The sequence below is a fragment of the Hemiscyllium ocellatum genome, chromosome 29, assembly GCF_020745735.1.
Source record: "Hemiscyllium ocellatum isolate sHemOce1 chromosome 29, sHemOce1.pat.X.cur, whole genome shotgun sequence".
Taxonomy (NCBI): Eukaryota; Metazoa; Chordata; class Chondrichthyes; order Orectolobiformes; family Hemiscylliidae; genus Hemiscyllium; species Hemiscyllium ocellatum.
The window spans coordinates 51,667,809-51,691,290 of record NC_083429.1 but is presented as its reverse complement, the minus strand read 5'-3'; the positions used below and the strand labels follow the sequence as shown (position 1 = coordinate 51,691,290).

Sequence of the window (23,482 nt, the reverse complement as noted above, 5' to 3'; positions counted from 1 at the left end):
TATGCCCTCTAGTTCTGAACTCCCCCACCCCAGGGAAAAGACTTGGTCTATTTATCCTATCCATGTCTCTCATAATTTTATAAATCTCTATAAGGTCACCCCTCAGCCTCTGACACTCCACGAAAAACAGCCCCTCTTGCACCCTTTCCCTTTCCAGCGCCACTGTCACTTCCCATCCTTGGTAGCTCCCTAGACCAATGTGTACGGTGTTGCTGATACTAAATGTTCTGGGAGTCTACCCTCAGCAGGAATATTACAGCTGGCAGGATCTCTAAGTTCAGCAAAGTGGATTCAGATTTGGCGTAATGATTTGAAATTATGTGTTTTATTGCATGTTTTCCAAACCGACAGCTATCATTTCATCTTGGGTCTTCTCGACCTTCTTCAGACCGAGGATGTGAGGCCTGTTCGCTCCTTCAGTGCAGAGGAACCATCCGAGTGCCCAGGCAGATTCAAACTTGGAATATGTGTTGTCAAACATCTGCTGGTAAAAGATGATGTTCTTCATGTTGTCTTCAACATTTTTTGGAGCACTGCCTTCCTAGGTAAAACACAATTTTAAAATTAAAAGTCATTCCAATTAAGCAGATCAAATCATCAATAATGGTCCAGATTAGGATGGTCTGGAGTAGCAGGTGAGGATTCCTTCTACGGGCTTCAGCTCAAACATCTCTTTGAAGAATTCACATCACTCACTTCAAGATAGGAGCAAGAGAGCATGCAGCCTATCCTGTCAACCAATTGACATAGATCTTTAATCAGGTTAAGAAACTCTATTCCCAAGCACAATTAGACAAAAATAAACTCTGCTATCTTCCTCCAAATTTTCAAAAGGAATCTTCGAGAGCTAACTCCACCCAGACACTGCATCCACCTCTTACATTGCAATAAGAAAAATTGAAATTCCAGAACTTCTCATGTGTTCACATGTATGTGAGTGAATGAGTGAATGTGTATGTCTGAGTGTGCAGAGAGTGAGCGATATAAGGGGGAAGGATACTGAGGTTGAAGACATTTTTGTAGGATTCCAGACACAGAATAAAGATTTAACCTTCACATCCCGAGATGTGATGAAACAATTCACCATGGCCAATCTACCTAACCTGCACATCTTTGGACTGTGGGAGGAAGCTAGAGCATCCAGAGGAAACCCACACAGAGAGTCACCTGAGTCTGACTTTGTTCTCCTGACTCCATTTCCCTCCTGTCTCCCTTTAACCTTTGATCCCCTTACTAATCAAGAACCTATCTGTCTCTGTCTTAAACAGACATGGTCTCCACCGCCTTCTGCAGTGATGTGTTCTGCAGAGTCACCACCCTCTGGCTGAAGAAATTCCTCTTCCTCTGAGTTCTAGAGGGTTGTTCTTTCACTCTGAGGCCGTGCCTCAGGTCCTAGTCTCTCCTATTAGTGGAAACATCTTCTCCATGTCCACTCTGTCCAGGTCTCTCAGTATTCTGGAAGTTTAAATCAAATCCATCCACCCCCCACCCCACCACCCACCACCTTCTAAACTCACCCAGTACAGACCCAGAATCCTCATTTCTCAAGTCCTCTATCCCCATCCTGTAAACTTCATCTGGGCCCCCTCCAAGGCCAGTAGTTCCTTCCCTAGATACCGGGACCAAAACTGCTCACAATATTCCAAATGTGGCCTGACCAGAACCTTGGACAACCTCAGCTGTTCATCTCTGCTGTTGTGTTTGTGGCCTTCTTAAAATTAATACTAACATTGCATTGGTCTTCCTCACAGCTATGAGAACCTGCACGTTAACCTTAAGAGAATCCTGAACTAGGATTCCCAAGTACCTTTGTGCTTCAGATTTCTGAAAATCCAAATAGATTACATCCACTGGCTCTCCATTGTCAAATTTGCTTGCTGCCTAATCAAAGAATTCCAATAGGTTTGTCAGGCGTGACCACCCCTTCATGAAGCTGTGCTGACTCGGCCCTATTTTACTACATACATTGAAATACTTTGCAATTGCATCTCGAATAATGGACTTACCAATGTCTGAGGTCAGCTAAACCATCTATCATTTCCTGTCTCTGCCTCCCTCCCTTCTCTAAAAGGTTTGTTACCTTCACCATGTTACAGTCCTCTGGGACCTTCCCTGACTCCAATGACTCCTGAAAGATCACCACCAATCTCTACAATCTCCTCAGCTATTGTCTGCCTTTGGACAGCACTGTGGGTGTCCCTACACACCACAGACAGCAGCTGTTTAAGAAACAAAAATAGAAAATGCGAGAGAAACTCAGTGAGTCTGGCAGCATCTATGGAGAGAGAAACGGAGTTAATGTTTTAGAGTCTAGTGACTCTTCTTCAGAATGGACTCCAAAACGTTAACACTGTTTTCTGTCTCCACAGATGCTGCCATACCTGCAAGTTCTACTTTTGTTTTGGATTTCCAGTATCTGCTGTTAGTTGTTTTAGTTTAGCAGTTCAAGACAGCAGCTCACCACCATCTTTTTAGGGATGGCAATAAATACTGCCCTCGTCAGTGACACCCACATCTGATGAAGGAATAAAAGAAAGCTGTGTTCCCAGAAGAAACATCCTTTCAGCATCCACCCTGTCAAGTACCCTCAGGACCTTATATGTTGCAAAAAGATCACCGCTCATTCTACTAACCTCCAATGAATGCAGTCCCAATCTTTTCTCTTGAGATAACCACCAATCTCACCATCCTGAGAATTATAAAAATCCAAAATGGTATTTACCTTGAACTTCACAACCTTTCTGTCTCCTTCTTCAGTGCAGTACATGTGATAGTCTGATCCTGCGACTTTAATCTGGAATACGATGGGAATACCACGTGGCATCCTTTTGAACAGCTGAGTTCGATACAACACCAGATTAAAACTGGTGCTATCATTTCCTGATGGAAGTAAGTTTGTGTTAGTTATTTCCAGAAAACATACACTTTTAATATATTGCAAAATATTTAATTATTCCGGTGGCACAGTGGCTAGCACTGCTGCCTCACAGCGCCAGAGACCCGGGTTCAATTCCCGCCTCAGGCGGCTGCCTGTGTGGAGTTTGCACATTCTCCCCGTGTCTGTGTAGGTTTCCTCCGGGTGCTCCGGTTTCCTCCCACAGTCACAAAGATGTGCAGGTTAGGTGAGTTGGCTATGCTAAATTGCCCACAGTGTTAGGTGAAGGGGTAAATGTAGGGGAATGGGTCTGGGTGGGTTGCGGGTTGGTATGGACTTGTTGGGCCGAAGGGCCTGTTTCCACACTGTAAGTATCTAATCTAATTTACTTTTTTTTCAATCTGCATTTTTATAGAAGTATTTTTCTAATCTTCCAGTTGTTTGCAAAGGACCCATTATTCAATATCATGTTGCACCCAGATTATCATCAGTGCAGTTCTTAAATGTTAGGAGTCACTGGACCCAAAACTGTAAGTCTGCTTTCTCTCCACTGATGCTACCAGACCTGCTGAGTTTCTCCAGCATCTGCAGTTCTTTGTTCTGTTTTCTGCTCTGAAGGGTGTGCTGTGAGGTGGTGCTGGGTCTTTTAAGCTCAGAAACAAAAATAGAAATTGCTGGAGAAACTCAACAGGTCTGGCAACATCTGTGGAGAGAGAAAACAAAGTTTACTTTTCAGGTCCCAGTGACCCTTCTTCAGAATGTTTAAGCCCAGATAGTTTGTAGAATTGTGCAGTTCAGAATGGTCCTTCTGTCCATACCAGCTCATGGTTAAAGTTTTCCAATTTGTCTCGTTCCCCAACTCTTTCCCATAGCCTCACGTTAGCTTTTCATGAAAAACAACTTGCAATGAATATTACACCCTTAACATAACCAAACATCCCAAAACAATTCACAGGAGAATTATAAAACAAAGTATTGTACCAAGCCACATAATAAATTGGGTCAGATCACCTAAAACTTGGCCAAAGAGGTGGGTTTTAAAGGAACAACAGCAATGAAGAGATGACGAACGATATCGGAAGGGTAGATAATACAATCCCCTTTTGAAAGTTGTTATTAAAATGCTTCCATTATTTTCTCAGGCAATGCATTCCAGATCTTTATAACTTGATGAGCTAAATAAAGAAAATTCTCCTTCCTTCTCTCTGTCTCTTTTGCCAGTTCCACCTTCACTCCCCTCTCATCTGGTGACCAAGGCAGAATTCTGGAGACTATTTCCCTCTCTCTCCACTGTTTCAGAACTCAGTTTTGAATTGTTTCTCCTCTTATTTACCTTTTGAGTAGAAAAGGTTAATCTCAGGTACTCCTTTTATCCTGATGTCAGTTCAAGCCAGCAGTTCCAATATGTGTCGTGTTTCTGAGAAAAACTAACCAAAACTTAGGAAGTAACGAAAAAGGGTGCTGAACATGCAACAAAAACAAGGCTAAAACTTGGAGATTCATCACTGAAGATTAAGGTGTTGGTACGGTAACCTACTTCTGAGGAACCATGAAAAGCAAGGTTCACAAAGCGAGTACTCCAGACAGGAGAAACTAAAATCAGCGAGTGTGTCATCTAAATATGTTAGATAGACACCGTGGAAGATAGAATCGTCAGGACAGAGCGGTAAAAGAAGAAGCGAATTAAACATTTCAAAACAATGAGATTGAATCAGAAATTGAAATTCTAAAGGCAACACTCCAGTATTTAGATTGGGGGCTGCTTGAAAAGTTAGCTGAAATATTATGCTATTTCCTGTAAAACTGGTTAAGTGACTTACAAAAGCTATTACAGCCTCATAAATCAACTGAAGTAAAAAGGCCAGGAAAAACATCCTTGACTATATATGATGTTAATGTAGGGAATATATTACTCATAAAACAACATCATCACAGACTCAATGAGAGAAGTAATGGAGGCATACAGATACAAAGCTTGCTAAATTGAGAGAAGAGATCAAAATGGACAATGACATTATTAAACTTAGTCAAAGTAGCTCATCTATTGCATGGTGCCAAAACCAGATGGATCACAATGATTGTATATTGATTATCACAAAGCCAGTGTAGTAATAATGGTGGATTCATATCTGATTCTATGATGACAGGACTGTATTGAAAGGATTTGACAGTCATGGGTTTGTTTCAAAAATTGACATTAAAAGGATATTGGCAAGTTCCATTGCCTGATGTACCCAAAGAAATATCCGTTTTTGTAACACTGGATAGACTTATCAATGTAAAATCATGTTATTTGCAATGAAAGATACACCAGCAGATTTTCAATGATTAACCAAAGTTATCAAAGAATTGTGCAAGTATGTTGCTTAGCTATGCTCATCCAAACCTGGAAGGAAAAATTACACCACTTGGACAAATTATTTGGCCAATTACGAAGAACCAATTTGGTCGTAAATTTGATTACAAAAACATTTACCTAAGTAAAAGTGACTTATTTGGTCAGACAATGGGACAATAAGCATAAATACGGGTTAAATTGAATTTTCTCATGGCTGCAATAAAAAATAGTTGAAATATATTGGCGCTAATGGATTCATTGGAAATTTCTTCTGAAATTCAGCATCTTGGTGGCTCCTTTGACAATTTGTTTTAAAAAAAAGACTAGAAACTTGAATGGACAAAAGAATGTCAGAGTAACTTTGATCATTCTAAAGCCATAGTCACTAGTGCATGGATTTTTAGCGATACCAAGGTATGAGAAGTCACTCAACTTGCTGTAGATGCCAGCAATATCGCTGTTAATGCAGCGTTATTACAACCACAGGGGGGCTAAATGGGATTTGAGTGACCAGACATTTTTAATAGAATATCTAACCTTACAGCGCAGGACAGGCCCTTCAGCCCTTGATGTTGTGCTGACCTGTGAAACCAATCTGAAGCTCATCTAACTACACTATTCCATTTTCATCCATATGCCTATCCAATGACCATTTAAATGCCCTTAAAGTTGGCGAGTGTACTACTGTTGCAGGCAGGGCGTTCCATGCCCCTACTACTCTCTGAATAAAGACACTACCTCTGACATCCATCGTATATCTGTCACCCCTCAACTTAAAGCTATGCCTCCTCGTGTTCGCCATCACCATCCGAGGAAAAAGGCTCTTACTGTTCACCCTATCTAACCCTCTGATTATCTTGTTTGTCTCAATTAACTCACCTCTCAACCTTCTCCCTAACAAAAACAGCCTCAAGTCCCTCAGCCTTTCCTCGTAAGACCTTTCCTCCATACCAGACAATATCCTAGTAAATTGCCTCTGAACCCTTTCTATTGCTTCCACATCCTTCCTATAATGAGGTGGCCAGAACTGTACACAATACTTCAAGTGCAGCCACACCAGAGTTTTGTACAGCTGCAGCATGGTTCCAAAACTCAATCCCTCTACTAATAAAAGCTATCACACCGTTTGCCTTCTTAACAACCCTATAAACTTGGATAGCACTTTCAAGGATCTATGTAAATGGACACAAGATCTCTCTGTTCATCTACACGACCAAATATCCCAAATTAGCCCAGTACTCTGCATTTCTGTTACTCCTTCCAAAGTGAATCACTTCACACTTCTCCACGTTAAACTCGTTTTGCTACCTCTCAGCCCAGCTCTGCAGCTTATCTATGTAACCTACAACACCCCTTGTTGCAATTCACAACTCTATCCACCTTAGTGTCATCCGCAAATTTACTAAGCTTTCCTTCTACACCCTCATCCAGGTCATTTATAAAAATGACAAACAGCTGTGTCCCCAAAACACATCCTTGCGGTACACCACTAGTAACTAAGCCCCAGGATGAACATTTCCCATCAACCACTGCCCTCTGTTTTCTTTCAGATAGCCAATTTCTGATTCAACCACTAAATCACCATCAATCCCATGCCTCTGTATTTTGTGCAATAGCCTACCGTGGGGAACCTTATCAAACGCCTTACTGAAATCCATATACACCACATCAACCACTTTACCCTCATCCACCTTCTCAAAGTACTCAATAACGTTTGTGAGGCATGACCTAACCTTCACAAAACAATGTTGACTAGCACTAATCAACTTATTCTTTTCTAAATGATTATAAATCTTATCTCTTTTAATCTTTTCCAACACTTTACCCACAGATGAAATAAGACTCACTGGTCTATTATTGTCTCTCGTCCCCTTCTTGAACAAGGGAACAACGTTTGCTATCCTCCAAGTCTTCTAGCACTATTCCTGTAGACCTTTCCTCACAAGCTAAACTCATGCCAGCAGAAATATTCGACTCTGGAAAAAGAGACTTTGAGTTTGATATTGGCTATACAACACTTTGCAGTCTACAAATATTGTTATTTATAAAGTCAATAATCCTTTTTTTTAAAGTGATATTTCATACCAATAGTTTGGTTCTGTTTCCTTGGAATTTACTGCTATGAGCATACACTTTAAAAATGATTCGAGTAGCTGGAAGAAATACTATTATAATAGATCATTTATAAAGAGCAAATATGAAAGAAAATCAATACAATAATCAAAATGGATTTGTGAATAAGAACTGTTTAAACGTTCTTATGTAACATGAATATTGTTACTGTCATAGTAAAACATGTATAAATAGTGAAGAGCAACTTTGATCAGAAAACAAAATTGCTGGATACCTTTTGGTTTTTTCCCTTTTCTGCAGAAGGGTATGGAATTTCCCAAGTTATTTTATCACAAAAGTGGACAGAATCAGATATAGTTATTAAGTTTTTTATTTGTATTTATATATTATATATAAAACCATTAGAAGTAGGAATGGACATTTAGCCTGCCAAGTCTGCTCCACCAGTCAAACAGGAAATATACTTCATATCCACTTACCCACCTTTTCCCCATAACCTTAGATTCTTGATCAATAGAGAACCAATCTGTTCAGCCTTTCATATACACAAAGACTCTACCTCCACACCTCTCTATGGCAAGGAGTTCCAAAGACTCACAACTCTCTGACAGAAGAAATTTCTCCTCATCTCAGTCTTAAATTGGCACCCTTTATTCTGAGACTGTGCCCTCTGGTCATAAACTCTCCCGTGAGGTGAAACATCTTCTCAGCATTTATCCTGTCAAGCCCTTAAGAACCCTACATGTTTCTTTTAAACTCCAGTGAGTAGAGTCATAACCTGATTAATCTTTGCACATGCTAACCACTGTGCCACCCAAAGTATGGGTGCCTAGCTGACACTCAAATAATGTAAGATATTTTGCTTTTTTTTTTCCTTTTGGGTGGAATAGACATTTATGTTGTTACGTTAAAGTACACTGGCAGCCATGTGAATATAGGTTCAAAACAATGACTGCAGATGCTGGAAACCAGATTCTGGATTAGTGGTGCTGGAAGAGCACAGCAGTTCAGGCAGCATCCAAGGAGCAGTAAAATCGACGTTTCGGGCAAAAGCCCCTCATCATGAATAAAGGCAGAGAGCCTGAAGGGTGGAGAGATAAGCTGGAGGAGGGTGGGGGTGTGGAGAAAGTAGCATAGAGTACAATAGGTGAGTGGGGAAAGGGATGAAGGTGATAGGTCGGGGAGGAGGGTGAAGTGGATAAGTGGAAAAGAAGATAGGCAGGTAGGACAAGTCCGGACAAGTCATGGGGACAGTGCTGAGCTGGAAGTTTGGAGCTAGGGTGAAGTGGGGGAAGGGGAAATGAGGAAACTGTTGAAGTCCACATTGATGCCCTGGGGTTGAAGTGTTCTGAGACGGAAGATGAGGCGTTCTTCCTCCAGGCATCGGTGGTGAGGGAACGCCAATGAAGGAGGCCCAGGACCTCCATGTCCTCGGCAGAGTGGGAGGGGGAGTTGAAATGTTGGGCCACAGGGCGGTGTGGTTGATTGGTGCGGGTGTCCCGGAGATGTTCCCTAAAGCGTTCTGCTAGGAGGCGCCCAGTCTCCCCAATGTAGAGGAGACCGCATCGGGAGCAATGGATACAATAAATGATATTAGTGGATGTGCAGGTAAAACTTTGATGGATGTGGAAGGCTCCTTTAGGGCCTTGGATAGAGGTGAGGGAGGAGGTGTGGGTGCAGGTTTTACAGTTCCTGCGGTGGCAGGGGAAGGTGTCAGGATGGGAGGGAGCGTTGTGGGGGTGTGTGGACCTGACCAGGTATCACGGAGGGAACGGTCTTTGCGGAAGGCGGAAAGGGGTGGGGAGGGAAATCTATCCCTGGTGGTGGGGTCTTTTTGGAGGTGGCGGAAATGTCGGCGGATGATTTGGTTTATGCCAAGGTTTGTAGGGTGGAAGGTGAGCACCAGGGGCGTTCTGTCCTTGTTATGGTTGGAGGGGTGGGGTCTGAGGGCAGAAGTGGGGGATGTGGACGAGATGCTTTGGAGGGCATGTTTAACCACGTGGGAAGGGAAATTGCAGTCTCTAAAGAAGGAGGCCATCTGGTGTGTTCTGTGGTGAAACTGGTCCTCCTGGGAGCAGATACAGCGGAGGCGGAGGAATTGGGAATAGAGGATGGCATTTTTGCAAGAGGTAGGGTGGGAAGAGGTGTAATCCAGGTAGCTGTGTGAGTCGGTGGGTTTGTAAAAAATGTCAGTGTCAAGTCAGTCGTCATTAATGGAGATGGAGATGTCCAGGAAGGGGAGGAAGGTGTCGGAGATGGTCCAGGTAAATTTAAGGTCAGGGTGGAATGTGTTGGTGAAGTTGATGAATTGCTCAACCTCCTTGCGGGAGCATGAGGTGGCGCCAATGCAGTCATCAATGTAACGGAGGAAGAGGTGGGGAGTGGTGCCGGTGTAATTACGGAAGATCGACTGTTCTACGTAGCCAACAAAGAGACAGGCATAGCTGGGGCCCATACGTGTGCCCATGGCTACCCCTTTGGTCTGGAGGAAGTGGGAGGATTCGAAGGGGAAATTGTTAAGGGTGAGGACTAGTTCGGCCAAACGAATGAGAGTGTTGGTGGAAGGATACTGTTGGGGACGTCGGGAGAGGAAAAAATGGAGGGCTTGGAGGCCCTGATCATGGCGGATGGAGGTGTAGAGGGATTGGATATCCATGGTGAAGATGAGGCATTGGGGGTCGGGAAAATGTTCAGTGACTGAACATCAGAGCAATCAAAATTGCAAAAATAGAACTCATGGTCTATAAAGCCAGGTTTTACTCTGAAATCTGAATTGTTCAGTATTGCCATCAGTAGGGATCATAATATGTGCCTGAGATATGAAGGAGTGGTCACCATTGCTGGGGAAAGGAAGTTGGGGATATGGAATAGGCCTGAGCAGGAGGAACATGGTATTCTAAGTGGGTTTTATATCTGGAGAAGGTTATATGGTATGAAAGGGCCAAAGTCATGATAACAGATATAAGTTGATTCAGCAATTTATGAGAAAATATTGGCTTCTGACAAGCTCTGAGCACTAGCTCATTCTTACATTCAGGCACAAGATCAAGCTTCCACTAGAAAGTTGAAGGAATGGTGATTTAGTTCCAAGTCAGGATGGTGGGTGACTTGGAGGAGAACTTGCATTTCCATATATCTCCTGATTAGATTAGATTACTTACAGCGTGGAAACAGGCCCTTTGGCCCAACAAGTCCACACCGACCCGCCGAAGCGCAACCCACCCAGATCCATTCCCCTACATTTACCACTAACACTACGGGCAATTTAGCATGATCAATTCGCCTAACCTGCACATTTTTGGATTGTGGGAGGAAACCAGAGCACCCAGAGGAAACCCACGTAGACACGGGGAGAATGTGCAAACTCCACACAGTCAGTCGCCTGAGGTGGGAATTGAACCCACGTCTCTAGCGCTGTGAGGCAACAGTGCTAACCACTGTGCCACCATGCCACCTACTCTTCTCCTTCCAGGTGGTAAAGGTTTGAGTGTTTGCAAGATGCTGTTGAAGTCTTAGTGAATTTCTGTAGTGCATCTTGTAGATGGTACATGTCACTGCTACTGTGAATATTGAAAGTGGATGTAGTGCAAATTAAGCACCTGCTTTGTTCAGAATGGTATTGAACTCCTTGACCATTGTTGGAGCTGTGCTGTCCAAGCAAGTGGAGAATATTCCATCAGATGCCTAATGTGTGTCTTGTAGATGTTGGAAAGGCTGTGTGGAGTCAGGCGGGGAGTTATTCACTGCAGGATTCCTGGAATCTGACCTGTTTGTGTAGAGGATGTAATTATATGGCAATTCTGGTTCAGTTCATGTCAATGGTAGCCTCCAGGACGTTGACGGTGGGGGAATTCAGGTGATGGTAATGCCATTGTTAAAGTATGGAAAAATGCCTTTGAATACATCTCAATGAAATGTACACATGGTGAATGATTTTGAAGTGGTGGGAGATTTACCACCCTGATAAGAATGTGGAACAAGCCTGGCACTGTGACACAAGGAGATTGTTCAGTTTCTGGTCTCAATCTGATTGGGAAATCAAAAGCTATCCTCATTATTCTGTTTATCCCTCACACCTTCCTCTAGCAAAGAGGGAAGTACTGTTTCCGATATTGTCCCACACATATTTGTCTTCCAGTAACTTGCAACATTGCACAGAAGTATAATGTTTAGGAGAACCAGCACTCAGATTTATTGCTGAGTGGTCAAACAGTGAATCTCTGACAATGCAGAAGTACCCAATGACCTGTGACCACTTTTTAAAAAAAAATTAGAGGTTTGTCAGAATTAACAGTTCTTGATATTCTTTTCTCTTGGGGAGACTGTATTTACACTCCAGAGAGCAGACTGAGTGTTTAGCTACAGTTAAAAGGAAGGTTGGGTGAATGGAGTAAATAAAAACTGAAAAGAACTGTGGATGCTGTAAGTTGGAGACAAAAACAGAAGTTGCTGGAAAAGCTCAGCAGGTCTGGCAGCATCTGTGGAGAGACACAAGTGTTAATGGTTTGGGTCGAGTGAGCCTTCCTCAGAAAACCTGAGTTCTGAGGAAGGGTTTTTTGACCCGAAATGTTAACTTGGATTTCTCTCCACAGATGCTGCCAGACCTGCTGAGCTTTTCCAGCAATTTCTACTTTTGTCTTGGGTGAACGTATGGTTGGGGATGGGAGCATGGGGATTGCAAATCTAAGGGGACATAAATATAACAGTCACTAATAAAACAGCGGGAAAAATTATCTTTGTCCAGAAAGAATTCATCATGGGCAGGTGAGACGAGATTGGGTTGGGATATCAGGTCGGCGTGGACAGGTTGGACTGAAGGGTCTGTTTCTGTGCTGTATCACTCTATGAGGAACCTGCTAACATATAACATGCAGTAGCTGAAAGGAAAGTACAAATTTGTTTAAAGGATAAAGTATGTGATTGTATGAGTTAAGAATGAATAGAATAATTTTCTGATTGGATGCGATGAAGCAGGATGGGAGGAGCACGAATATCAGTGTAGATCAGTTGTGTTTAAGTGAACTGGAAAATTAGGTAACGTATAGGTCAGTTAAGATGTAGCGGCAGATATCCAAGGAGATATTACACAGAAAAGATACATTCACGTAAGAAATGAAATGCATTCTTCTCTTTGCCTATCTGTGGCTAACAAAGGGAAGTTAAAAATTATATATAGTTAAAGAATCAGAATATCATACCACAATGACGCCTGGCAAGTCAGAAGAGACCAATAATAATATTAAAATAGTAATACAACTTTGAGGGAGAAGTTACAGTACAGGAAAAAGTAGCGAGAAACATAAAACAGACAGTAACCTACAGACATTTTGAAAGAATTACAAGATTGGGTAGGGTGTGGGTCCTCAAGAGTGTGCAGGGAATTAGTCATGTCTGATGAGGAAATGGTGGACGGATTGAACAGACATTGGTGTATGTTTTCACTGTACTATACCAGAAATAACGCTGAATCAGGAGTTCTGAGAAAGTGTCAGTTGACACGAAACATTAACACTGATTTCTCTCCACAGATGCTGCCAGATCTGCTGAGCTTTTCCAGCAATTCCTGTTTTTGTTTCTGATTTACAGCATCTGGAGTTCTTTTTGTTTTTATCGGATTAAGAGAATATGTGGTTGTGCTGAATTTAGATTTCCAGAAAGCATTTGGCAAGGATCCCAAATCAAAGGTTACTCGGCAAAATAAGGGTTACTGGCACTGGGGCTAACATATCAAATCATAATAAGACCATAAGACATAGGAGTGGAAGTAAGGCCATTCAGCCCATCGAGTCCACTCCACCATTTAATCATGGCTGATGGACATTTCAATTCCACTTATCCGCATTCTCCCTGTAGCTCTTAATTCCCAATGACATCAAGAATTTATCAATCTCTGCCTTGAAGACATGAAGGCGCTAAATTCATTAGCACTCCGCTGCAATGAATTCCACAGGCCCACCACTCTCTGACTGAAGAAATGTCTCCGCATTTTCTGTTCTGAATCGACCCCCTCTAATTCTAAGGCTGTGTCCACAGGTCCTAGTCTCCTCGCCTAACGGAAACAATTTCCTAGCGTCCACCCTTTCCAAGCCATGTATTATCTTGTAAGTTTCTATTAGATCTCCCCTTAATCTTCTTAACTTCAATGAATACAATCCCAACCTCCTCAGCCGTTCCTTGTATTTAGATCTACCAATCCAGGGATCATCCGTGTGAATCTCCGAAATCAGACAGAGGATTGCTTAGCCAACAGGCAACAGAAGAGTGGATATAATTGTACCAATTTGTAGATGGCAAGACATAATGAGGACTGACATCTCGATTATTTACAATTTATAAAACTGACTTGACTTTGACTACTGATGGTAGATATTTTCTAATCAGCCTGTTCAGAGAAGTTATTACATACTGCTGGAGCAGGTAGGACTTGAACACAGGCCTCCTGGTTCAGAAATAGGGACACAACCACTGCACATCAAGAGGAACAGACTTTTTTAAATTAACCTGTTCAAATGTGTTATGACGCACCTTTGAAACAGCTGGGACTTGAACCCAGATTGTCTGGTTGCTACATTTCCTGGTGACACCAAGATAGATAGGAAAGTAAGTTGTGAAGAGGGACATTAAAGAGCCTGCAAAAGGATAGAGATAGATTAAGAGAGCAGGCAAAACTTCTGCACATACAAAGTCAGAAATGTGTACTTGTACATTTTGGCAGGCAGAATAAAAATAAGCAATACAGTTTTAAAGAAGAGAGATTGCAGAATTCGCACCTACACGGGGATGTTTGTGCCCTACTACATGGATCACAGAAAGAGCAGAGGGGTGACCTTACAGAGGTTTCTAAAATCATGAGGGACATAGATAGAGTGAATAGCTAACATCTTTTTCCCAGGATAGATGAGTCCAAAACTAGGTTTAAGGTGAGAGGGAAAAGATTGAAAAGGATCTAAGGGCCATTTTTTTCGCACAGAGGGTGACCATGGCAACACGATGCCTGGAGGAAGAGTGCGTCATCTTCTGCCTAGGAACCCTCCAACCACAAGGGATGAATGCAGATTTCTCCACCTTTCTCATATTCCACCCCCCCCCCCAACCTTTTCTCAGTCCCAACCCTCGGACTCAGGACCGCCTTCTTGACCTGCAATCTTCTTCCTGACCTCTCTGCCCCCAGCCCCTCTCCGACCTATCACCCTCACCTTAACCTCCTTCCACCTATCGTATTCCCAATGCCCCTCCCCCAAGTCCCTCCTCCCTACTTTTTATCTTAGCCTGCTTGGCACACCCTCCTCATTCCTGAAGAAGGGCTTATGCCCGAAACGTCGATTCTCCTGCTCCTTTGATGCTGCCTGACCTGCTGCGCTTTTCCAGCAACACATTTTTAAGCTCTGTTCTACAGCATCTGCAGTCCTCACTTTCTCCTAGAGGGTGGTGGGTGTATGGAATGAGCTGCCAGAGGAAGTTGTGAAGGCTGGTACAATTACAACATTTAAAAGGCATCGGGTGGGTATATGAATAGGAAGGGTTTGGAGGGATATGGACCAAATGCTGGCAGAGGGACTAGATTAACTTAAGATATCTGGTCAGAATGGTCGAGTTGGACAAAAGGGTCTGTTTTTGTGCTGTACAACGCTATGACTCTACAATTGACTTGTACCTGAGATAACAGTGTTCATTGTGCGGCCTAAGGTTAATCAAATGTACATTGAACATATAGTTATAGCCAAAGACAGGAGTAACAGAATATCCTTCCATTCAAAGAAATATATGTGGTTAGGCAAATAATAGACTCTATGAATGTATTTTTAAGATAACAGGAGAAAGATTTTAAAAAGACATATGGGACAATTTTATTTTTACACAGACAGTGGCTTGTGTGTGGAATGAACTTCCAGAGGAAGTGGTGGATGTGGATACAGTTACAACATTTAAAACTTAGATAAGCACATAAATAAGAAATGTCTGAAATGATATGGGCCAAGCGCAGGCAAGTGAGACTAGTTTAGTGACAGATTATGGTCAGCATGGATTGGGTGGTCAGAAAGTCCTGTTTCCGTGCTGTATGACTCTATGACTGTGTTGGGACACAATCAATTAGGAAGCTTTTCACAAAGACTGGACCAAAAAGAGGGAAACCCAAGTACTTGTTTAAAATACACATGTTTGATGGAATGCGTTGCCAAAAAAAAGACAGTGAAAGCAGATTAAATAATAATCTTTGAAGGAGAATATTCAGAAAATGTTTACAGGGCTCTGGAGGGAGAGCTGGGTCATGCTATTAGTTAGATTACTCATCTAAGGAAGTTAACTTGGAACAATAGTCAAAATGTTTTTTTTTCCAATACTGTATAATTCCATGATGCAACTCTATATCCATTTTTTAAAAAAGTGAATTCAATAAGTAAACCTGTTTGTTCAGCAAATGTGCGATGGTCAAAGATCGGCACTGGCCCGGTATTTCCATCTCTGTGGGCTATGAGTACTTCGCCATAAATATTCTTGATCATTTTCACATGGTCTTCTCTTTCATATTTCTTAAAGTAATCAGACTTAACACCTAGTAAAAGGAGGAGGGGGCGTAGGAATCAGAAAAAAACAGACTTTTATGAAGTGCAGAATGAATCATGGTCAGAAATAGCTAACCATAAACATTATGGCATTGCTTAGAACCTTATCATTCAGAGTTCTGCAGTGTGAGGGAGAGGAGCATTCAACATCTGCGTTATCATGTAAAGAAAGGAAGCTTTGAAAACATAAGGGGTATGTAATCTGGCTCATAGAACCTCTCCTGCCATTCAATAGGGTGACGGCTGAGAAACACATTCCTTCCTTACTGTCCACCCGATGGAAAACAGTCCAAATGCTTTTCTACTGTTGTCACATGCTCCCAACAAGAATCTTATTGCTACTAAAATGCAGGAAGAGGGAAGCATCAAAAACAAAGCTAAAGGCTGGAATTTCTGTCTGAAGGGAAGCTTAAGGAAAAAAAACAAAAGGTGCAAGTAGGTGGAATCCAGATAAACAGCGAGCAGAAATAAAACGGATATTAGATGAAATGAAATAAGAAGAGAGCCAGGCGGAGTTAGAGAAACCGGTTTAGATGCATTGGGACCGAATGATCTGATCCTATGCCGGAAATATTTTAATTTAGGGTTATTTTCTCTGCTAAAAATCTCAGTTTGAATTTAGTTTGAGGGAGTTGATCACAGTGTGATAACTCAAACTCAGGTTTCCATCGCTGTGAGGCAGCAGTGCTCAGCTCAGAGCCGTGGCTGACATGGTGGCTCGGTGTTTAGCACTGCTATCTCACAGAGCTAGGACCCTGGGTTCGATTCCAGTCTGTGTGGAGTCTGTACATTCTCCCACAGTCTGCAGATGCCCAGGTCGGGTACAGGCGGGGAGTGGGTAGGAAATGCTCTTCGAAGACTGTGTGAGAGAAAACTTTTTCTTTAAAGGGTGTGGACTCGATGGACCGAATAGCCTGTTTGTGCAATGAGGATTCTCTTCGCAAATTACTTGGACAAAAAGTCTGCCGTTTTTGTAAGTTCCCCCTCTCCTTTCGCTGTCTTTAGAGAGCTGGCGCCTTGCAGATTCGGACCGGTTTATGGTTGTGGCCTCATGTCAACTGTTCAACAAGCTCCCTAATCCCTCCCTCCCTCCAGCAAGTCACGCTGCCGTCTCCCGCGGTTATAACATTGCCCTTGTTTCAAACCTTCACCCAGCGGCAGAGTATGGGAATCGCTGAGACACATTACTGACCCGGGGGATCGGATGGAAGAGGATTTATTTTACACTTTCTGTTTAAAACCTACTTTTCCAACATCAATACTGGCTTTCTGACAAAGTCCGTTTTTGTGTTCCCTGCACGTACCCCCGGTAATAATTAATCTAGTTGAAAGCAAAATACTGCCCAACTCACCGCCTGAAGTCATCTTTAGGTTCCCAGTTCTTACAGACAGCCTCCTTTCCCTCTCTCTCTCTCTCTGTGAATCTCTACATAATGCCCAGCAGTTTATAAATGATCTTATTAGAATACACCGCTTTCTCAGACATGATTGCATCACTGTTTCTTTTCAGTTCCGAATTTTCTCTCTCTATATTAAAGATTTTTTTTTGAAAAATCCTTTCCGAATATAAACTGATACGCATATGTTAGGTTGTGTGTAGGAATACGCGTTTGAGAAATAACACCACAAAAACCACATGAAAGACATCGTTGAAAAAATCGTGTGATCTGAATAATTTTGACTTCTTGCCAGGAGCAAATAAAGGGTAAATAAACTGAGAGAGAGCACCTTCACTGAGCCACGCGATCATCAGAGTCTGGGAGGAGATTTCTAGCTCGGCTGCTGGTTGATGTGGTTCTGTTCATCGAGCTGGGAAACAGTTCCCAAGCTCTGGGGATATCACCTAAACAGGAGGATGAAACTCTGCAACACAAATCCCCAGCCCGGCTAACACAACCACAACAACGCGACCATCCTTTCACTCAACAAACTGCAAGCAGTTGGTGAGAGTGACACTTCTTAACCGAATATGTTCTAATCATGATTTGGAGATGCCAGTGTTGGACTGGGGTGGACAAAGTTAAAAATCACACAACACCAGGTTACAGTCCAACAGGTTTAATTGGAAGCACTAACTTTCGGACACAACCACTTGATGAAGGAGCGTCGCTCCAAAAGCTAGTGCTTCCAATTAAACCTGTTGCACTATAACCTGGTGTTGTGTGATTTTTAACTTCAATGTTCTAATCAGACATGGTGCTCCACACTTCCAAAGCAGGTAGAACTCTATTCCAGGCCCCCCTGGTTCAGAGACAAGACACTACCCCCCCCCCCCTCCACAAAGCACCATAACCACGACCTTGCTGGTTATCAGCAAGAGGGTTTCTGAAATAATGGGACAGACAGGGAGGCGCTGAGGGAGAGGTCAGACAATATCCCCGAATACTTGGTGGAAGAGCTGGGCTCTGATGAGTTTGCCAAGCGGCAGGGATTTGCAAGGACAGAATTGAGGCCGTTCTCTCTGATCGAGGTGTGAATGAAGAGGAGGAAACAAGTTATGTGTGAAAAGGAAACGAGTGTGTATGCAAAAGCCCTCAAAACCCGCAGGAAGCCTCCAACCAATCATGTTTGCTCCCAGGCACAAGTGCAGCAAAGTCTAATAACGTTTAACATCGTGATTTCCAATAGAATTATTCAGACCATTTCAAAATATCTCAATGTGATTGACCCCGCAGGGAACATGGAGCACAGAATGATGCACATCGCCGTGTTAATAAGAAGTAACTTACCTTTAAAGGTTTCAATGTCCTTGTTAAATTCCAAGGGCTGGTGTTGTAATTTTTTACTCATCTCAGATCGAGAATTGTAATCTCTGAAACAAAAGCAAAGACTGACATTCCTTTTCTGAATTTCGCAATTAAATCTTTCTTGGTTGTTGTTGAGTGGTTTTGCTCGAGGAAGTGATTGGATGCATCAGAAACACAAAGGACTCAACCCCAACAGGACTGGGCTGGGCTGGTAGTCTGGGTTTTATACACAGTTTGGATTTTAGTTGATATTCCCAGAGCATCTCTGAGGAAACACTGCAGTGTTGGAGTTGCCAATTATCATGCGTTAAGTTGACGCCCTTCTACCCTCTTCAGTGCACGAAACAAAAATTTCTTGAGAGCTTTCAAAGAAGGGGGACACGCTGCAGACAATATTGACAGCTTTCCCACCTGGGTGGCTGTCAGGAGTAAAATTTGACACTGAGCCTCATATCGTGACAGGTAACTTAACACCTGCCTGAAGATGTACGTTTTAATGGACGTTCTTAGATAGAGGTGAAAGGAAGAAATTCGTGATTATGGCGCCATTTGTCAGACATGAGAGTGACTCATGATGATTACTCAATTTCCAAAAATCTATGAAGCTATTCACAGCTTGGGGTGTTTCTTTTACAAACTAACTTAGGGGTGTCCCGGAAACATGATCAATCTGTAGCTCATTAAAAATTGTATTGCTTCTTTATTTACTCACGCCATCTCACCCTGGGCACACCAGTTCCCTGCCATGGCATTTCTGCTTTTCAAAACCCCTTCTTGCATGCTCCTTGCCTCTGTAATCCCCTCGAGCTCCCAAAATCTCTGAGCTTCTAATTCTGGTCTCTTGAGCTTCACAGTTCCAATCACCATAGTGGTGGTAAGTGTGCCTCCTGCTGTCTGGCCTCTTACACTATGGAATTATCTTCCAAAACCTCTTCACAACTTCATTTTAACCTTGTTAAAACTCACACAACACCAGGTTATGGTCCAACAGGTTTAATTGGAAGCACACTAACTTTCGGAGCAACGCTCCATCATCAGGTGATAGTGGAGGGCTTGATCCTAACACAGAATTTATAGCAAAAATTTGCAGTGTGATGTAACTGAAATTATACATTGAAAAATTTAACAGACAATCAACTGTGAGGCAGCATTGCGAACCACTGAGCCAGCATGCTGCATGATCAGCAAGAGCACTTAAAAGCAACAAGTTCCGGGGAGGGGCAGTGAGACAATAACTGAATGGAGAGGGAATAACCAGAGAGAGGGGAATTAACTGGAAAGAGGGGGAGTAACTGGGGAAGGGAGGGAGGATATGGGTGAAAAACTGGAGAAGGGAAATTATCGACCCTGTCAAAAACTCTGCAATTTTAGCACCTTGATGAAATCTTCCCTTAACCTTCTGCATTCAATGCTGAACAATCCCAACTCATCCACTGATACCATTCTCTTCATTCTCCTTTCTATAGATAGAAAGTGTCGACTGCTGAGTTCTAAGCGCTCAGTATCCATTGCAAAGTGTTTTGTTGTCTGGTGGAATGGATTGTAATTTGGTTGAGGAATGAGCAAAGCTTTCTTGGAACTTAGATTACATGCTATTCTGACCCCATGCTATTACATGCATTCCTGATGAAGGGCTTATGCCCGAAATGTCAAATTTCCTGTTCCTTGGATGCTGCCTGACCTGCTGCGCTTTAACCAGCAACACATTTTCAGCATGCTATTCTGACCCCATGACATATGATCATGTAAATTCTACAAATTGCTTTTGAATTTCGCTGTGGCTGTGTGTGTTTAGCTGCTTTGTGGTCAGATGCAAGCACCTATTGTGCAGCGCAGCCTCAGGGGACCTGTCAGTAAGAGCAGGCAGAAGCAAGAGGGGCAGAGAGACAATAACTGAATGGAGAGGGAAGAACAAGAGAGAGGGGAATTAACTGGAAAGAGGTGGAGTAACTGATGAGAGAGGGTCTGGATATGGGTGAAAAATTGGGGTAGGGGAATTGAGACAAGGAGCAATAATAAGGAAGTGACACAGAGAGGAGAACTGGTGGTGCCATCAGTAACTTTCAGAAATGACTGTGGTAATTATTGAAAAGTGATTGCACTCAGACTGTCCTCCAGGCCATAGTTGTGTAATTACTCAGTGACTGTCTCTCCATGAACCTGATAGTAAATGGTGTTATTTCATCTTTTTTTCCCCACGAGGGATCTAGGCACAGGGGATTGTACTGCGGGCTCAAAGGGTACTGACTCCAGAGCAAGGCAAGGGTGCTGTCCTCCAAGAACTGAGGATTCAACTCATTGAGCTAACCGAGCCCCGCAATAAGCCCCTGGCTGTCAGTGAATGTAACTAGTAGTGGATTTGCTGACCCTGCTCACCCTTAAACACTAGCCAGAATCTCCTTCTCTAAGAGTTGTACCCCATTGGCTATTGAGTCACAGAATCATAAAGCACGAAACAAACCCTTCAGACTAACAATGCTGCCCAGGATTTCCAAACTAACCTAATCCCATTTGCCAGCATTTGGTCCATATCTCTCTAAACCTCTCCTATTCATATACCTGTCTAAATGTCTTTTAAATATTGTAATTGTACCTGTCTCTACCACTTGCTCTGGCAGTGCAAGCCACACACAGACCACCATCTGTGTGAAAATGTTGCCCCTCAGGTCCCTTTTAAATCTTTTACTCCTTGCCTTAAAACTATGCCCTCTAGTTTTGAACTCACGCACCCCAGGGAAAGGATCTTGGCTATTCACGTTGTCAATGCCTCTCACGATTTTATAAGCCTTGATAAGGCCACCCCTTAACCTCCTACGCTCCAGTGAAAAAGTCCCAACTTATGCAGCCTCTCCTTATGACTCAAATATTCCAATCCCGAGAACATCCTTGTAAATCTTTTCTCCACCATCTCCAATTTAATAATATCCTTCTTATAGTAGGGCAACCAGAACTATACACAATACTCCAAAGGTGGCCTGAGGAGCAAATCTTCAGCCCACTGGCCCATCTCATCAAGATCCTGTTGTACTTTGAGGTAACCTTCTTCACTGTCCACCACACCTCCAATTTTGGTGTCATCTGCAAACTTACTAACTATGCCTCCTGTGTTCACATCCAAATCATTTATATAAATGATGAAAAGTAGTGGACCCAGCACTGATCCTTGTGGCACTCCACTGGTCACAGGCCTCCAGTCTGAAAAATAACCCTCCACCACCACCTCTGTCTTCTACATTTGAACCAGTTCTGTATCCAAATAACTATTTCTCCCTGTATTCCATGAGGTCTAACCTTGTTAACCAGTGTCCCATGGGGAACCTTGTCAAACGCTTTACTTGAAGTCCATATAGATCACGTCTACCACTCTGCCCTCATCAATTGCCTTTGTTACATCTTCAAAAAACTCAGTCAAGTTTGTGAGGTATGATTTCTCATGCACAAAACCATGTTGACTGTCCCTAATCAGTCCTTGCCTTTCCAAACACATGTAAATCCTGTCTCTCAGGATTCTCTCCAACAACTTGCTCACTACTGATGTCCAGACTCATTGGTCTATAGTTCCCTGGCTTGTCCTTACCACCCTTCTTAAATAGTGGTGCCATGTTAGCCAACCTCCAGTCTTCCAACACCTCACCTGTGACTATTGATGATACAAAATATTTCAGCAAGGGGCCTAGCAATCACTACCTCAGTTTCCCATAGACTTCTAGGGTACACCTGATCAGATCTTGGGGATTTATCCACTTTTATGCGTTTCAAGACATCCAGCACTTCCTCCTCTGTAACATGGACATTTTTCAAGATGTCATCATCTACTTCCCTGCACTCTATATCTCCCATGTCCTTTTCCACAGTAAATACAGATGCAAAGTACTCGTTTAGTTTCTCCCCTATTTCCTGCGGCTCCACTCAAAGGCTGCCTTGCTGATCTTTGAGGGGCCCTATTCTCTTCCTAGTTACCCTTTTACAAATACAGTAAGGACAAAAACCCTTTGGATTCTCCTTAATTCTATTTGCCAAAGCTATCTCATGTCCCCGTTTTGCCCTCCTGATTTCCCTCTTAAGTATACTCCTACTGCCTTTATACTTTCTAAGGATTCACTTGATCTATCCTGTCTCTACCTGACATATGCTTCCTTCTTTTTCTTAACCAAACCCTAAATTTCTTTAGTCATTCAGCATTCCCTATATCTACCAGCCTTCCCTTTCACCCTGACAGGAATATACTTTTCTCTGGATTCTCATTATCTCATTTCCAGCTGCCCCTTTACTTGTGAACATCTGCCCCAATCAGCTTTTGAAAGTTCTTGCCTAATACCGTCAAAATTGGCCTTTCTCCAATTTAGAACTTCAACTTTTAGCTCCTTTTTCCATCACTATTTTAAATCTAATAGGATTATGGTTGCTGGCTCCAAAGCGCTCTCCCACTGACACCTCAGTCACCTGCCCTGCCTTATTTCCCAAGAGTAGGTCAAGTTTTGCACCTTCTTTAGTAGGTACATCCACATACTGATGTACATCTTGTACATATTCCTCTCCATCTAAACCTTTAACACTATGGCAGTCCCAGTCGATGTTTGGAAAGTTAAAATCCCCTACCATAACTACCCTATTATTCTTCTAAATAGCTGAGATCTCCTTATAAGTTTTTTTCTCAATTTCCCTCTGACTATTAGGGGGTCAATAATACAATCCCAATAAGGTGATCATCTCTCTCTTATTTCTTAGTCCCACCCAAATAACTTCCCTGGATGTATTTCTGGGAATATCCTCCCTCAGCACAGCTGTAATGCTATCCCTTATGAAAAACACCACTCCCCCCCTTCTCTTGCCTCCCTTTCTGTCTCCTGCTGTTCCACATATAGATGGCTTTGCTGATCTTTTA

At 42.7% G+C, this 23,482-nt stretch overlaps 1 protein-coding gene across 1 annotated transcript; it reads right to left on the bottom strand.

Annotated features, from left to right (window-relative positions):
- Positions 1 to 275: 275 nt before the first annotated feature.
- On the bottom strand, positions 276 to 19,464 carry LOC132829672 (interleukin-18-like). Its single transcript, XM_060847019.1, has 5 exons — positions 19,310 to 19,464; positions 18,580 to 18,662; positions 15,691 to 15,840; positions 2,723 to 2,880; positions 276 to 541 (listed from the first exon to the last, which is right to left on the bottom strand). Exons 1-5 carry the CDS (start codon positions 19,462 to 19,464, stop codon positions 326 to 328), a joined length of 762 nt encoding a protein of 253 aa, XP_060703002.1. The 3' UTR covers positions 276 to 325.
- Positions 19,465 to 23,482: the final 4,018 nt, after the last annotated feature.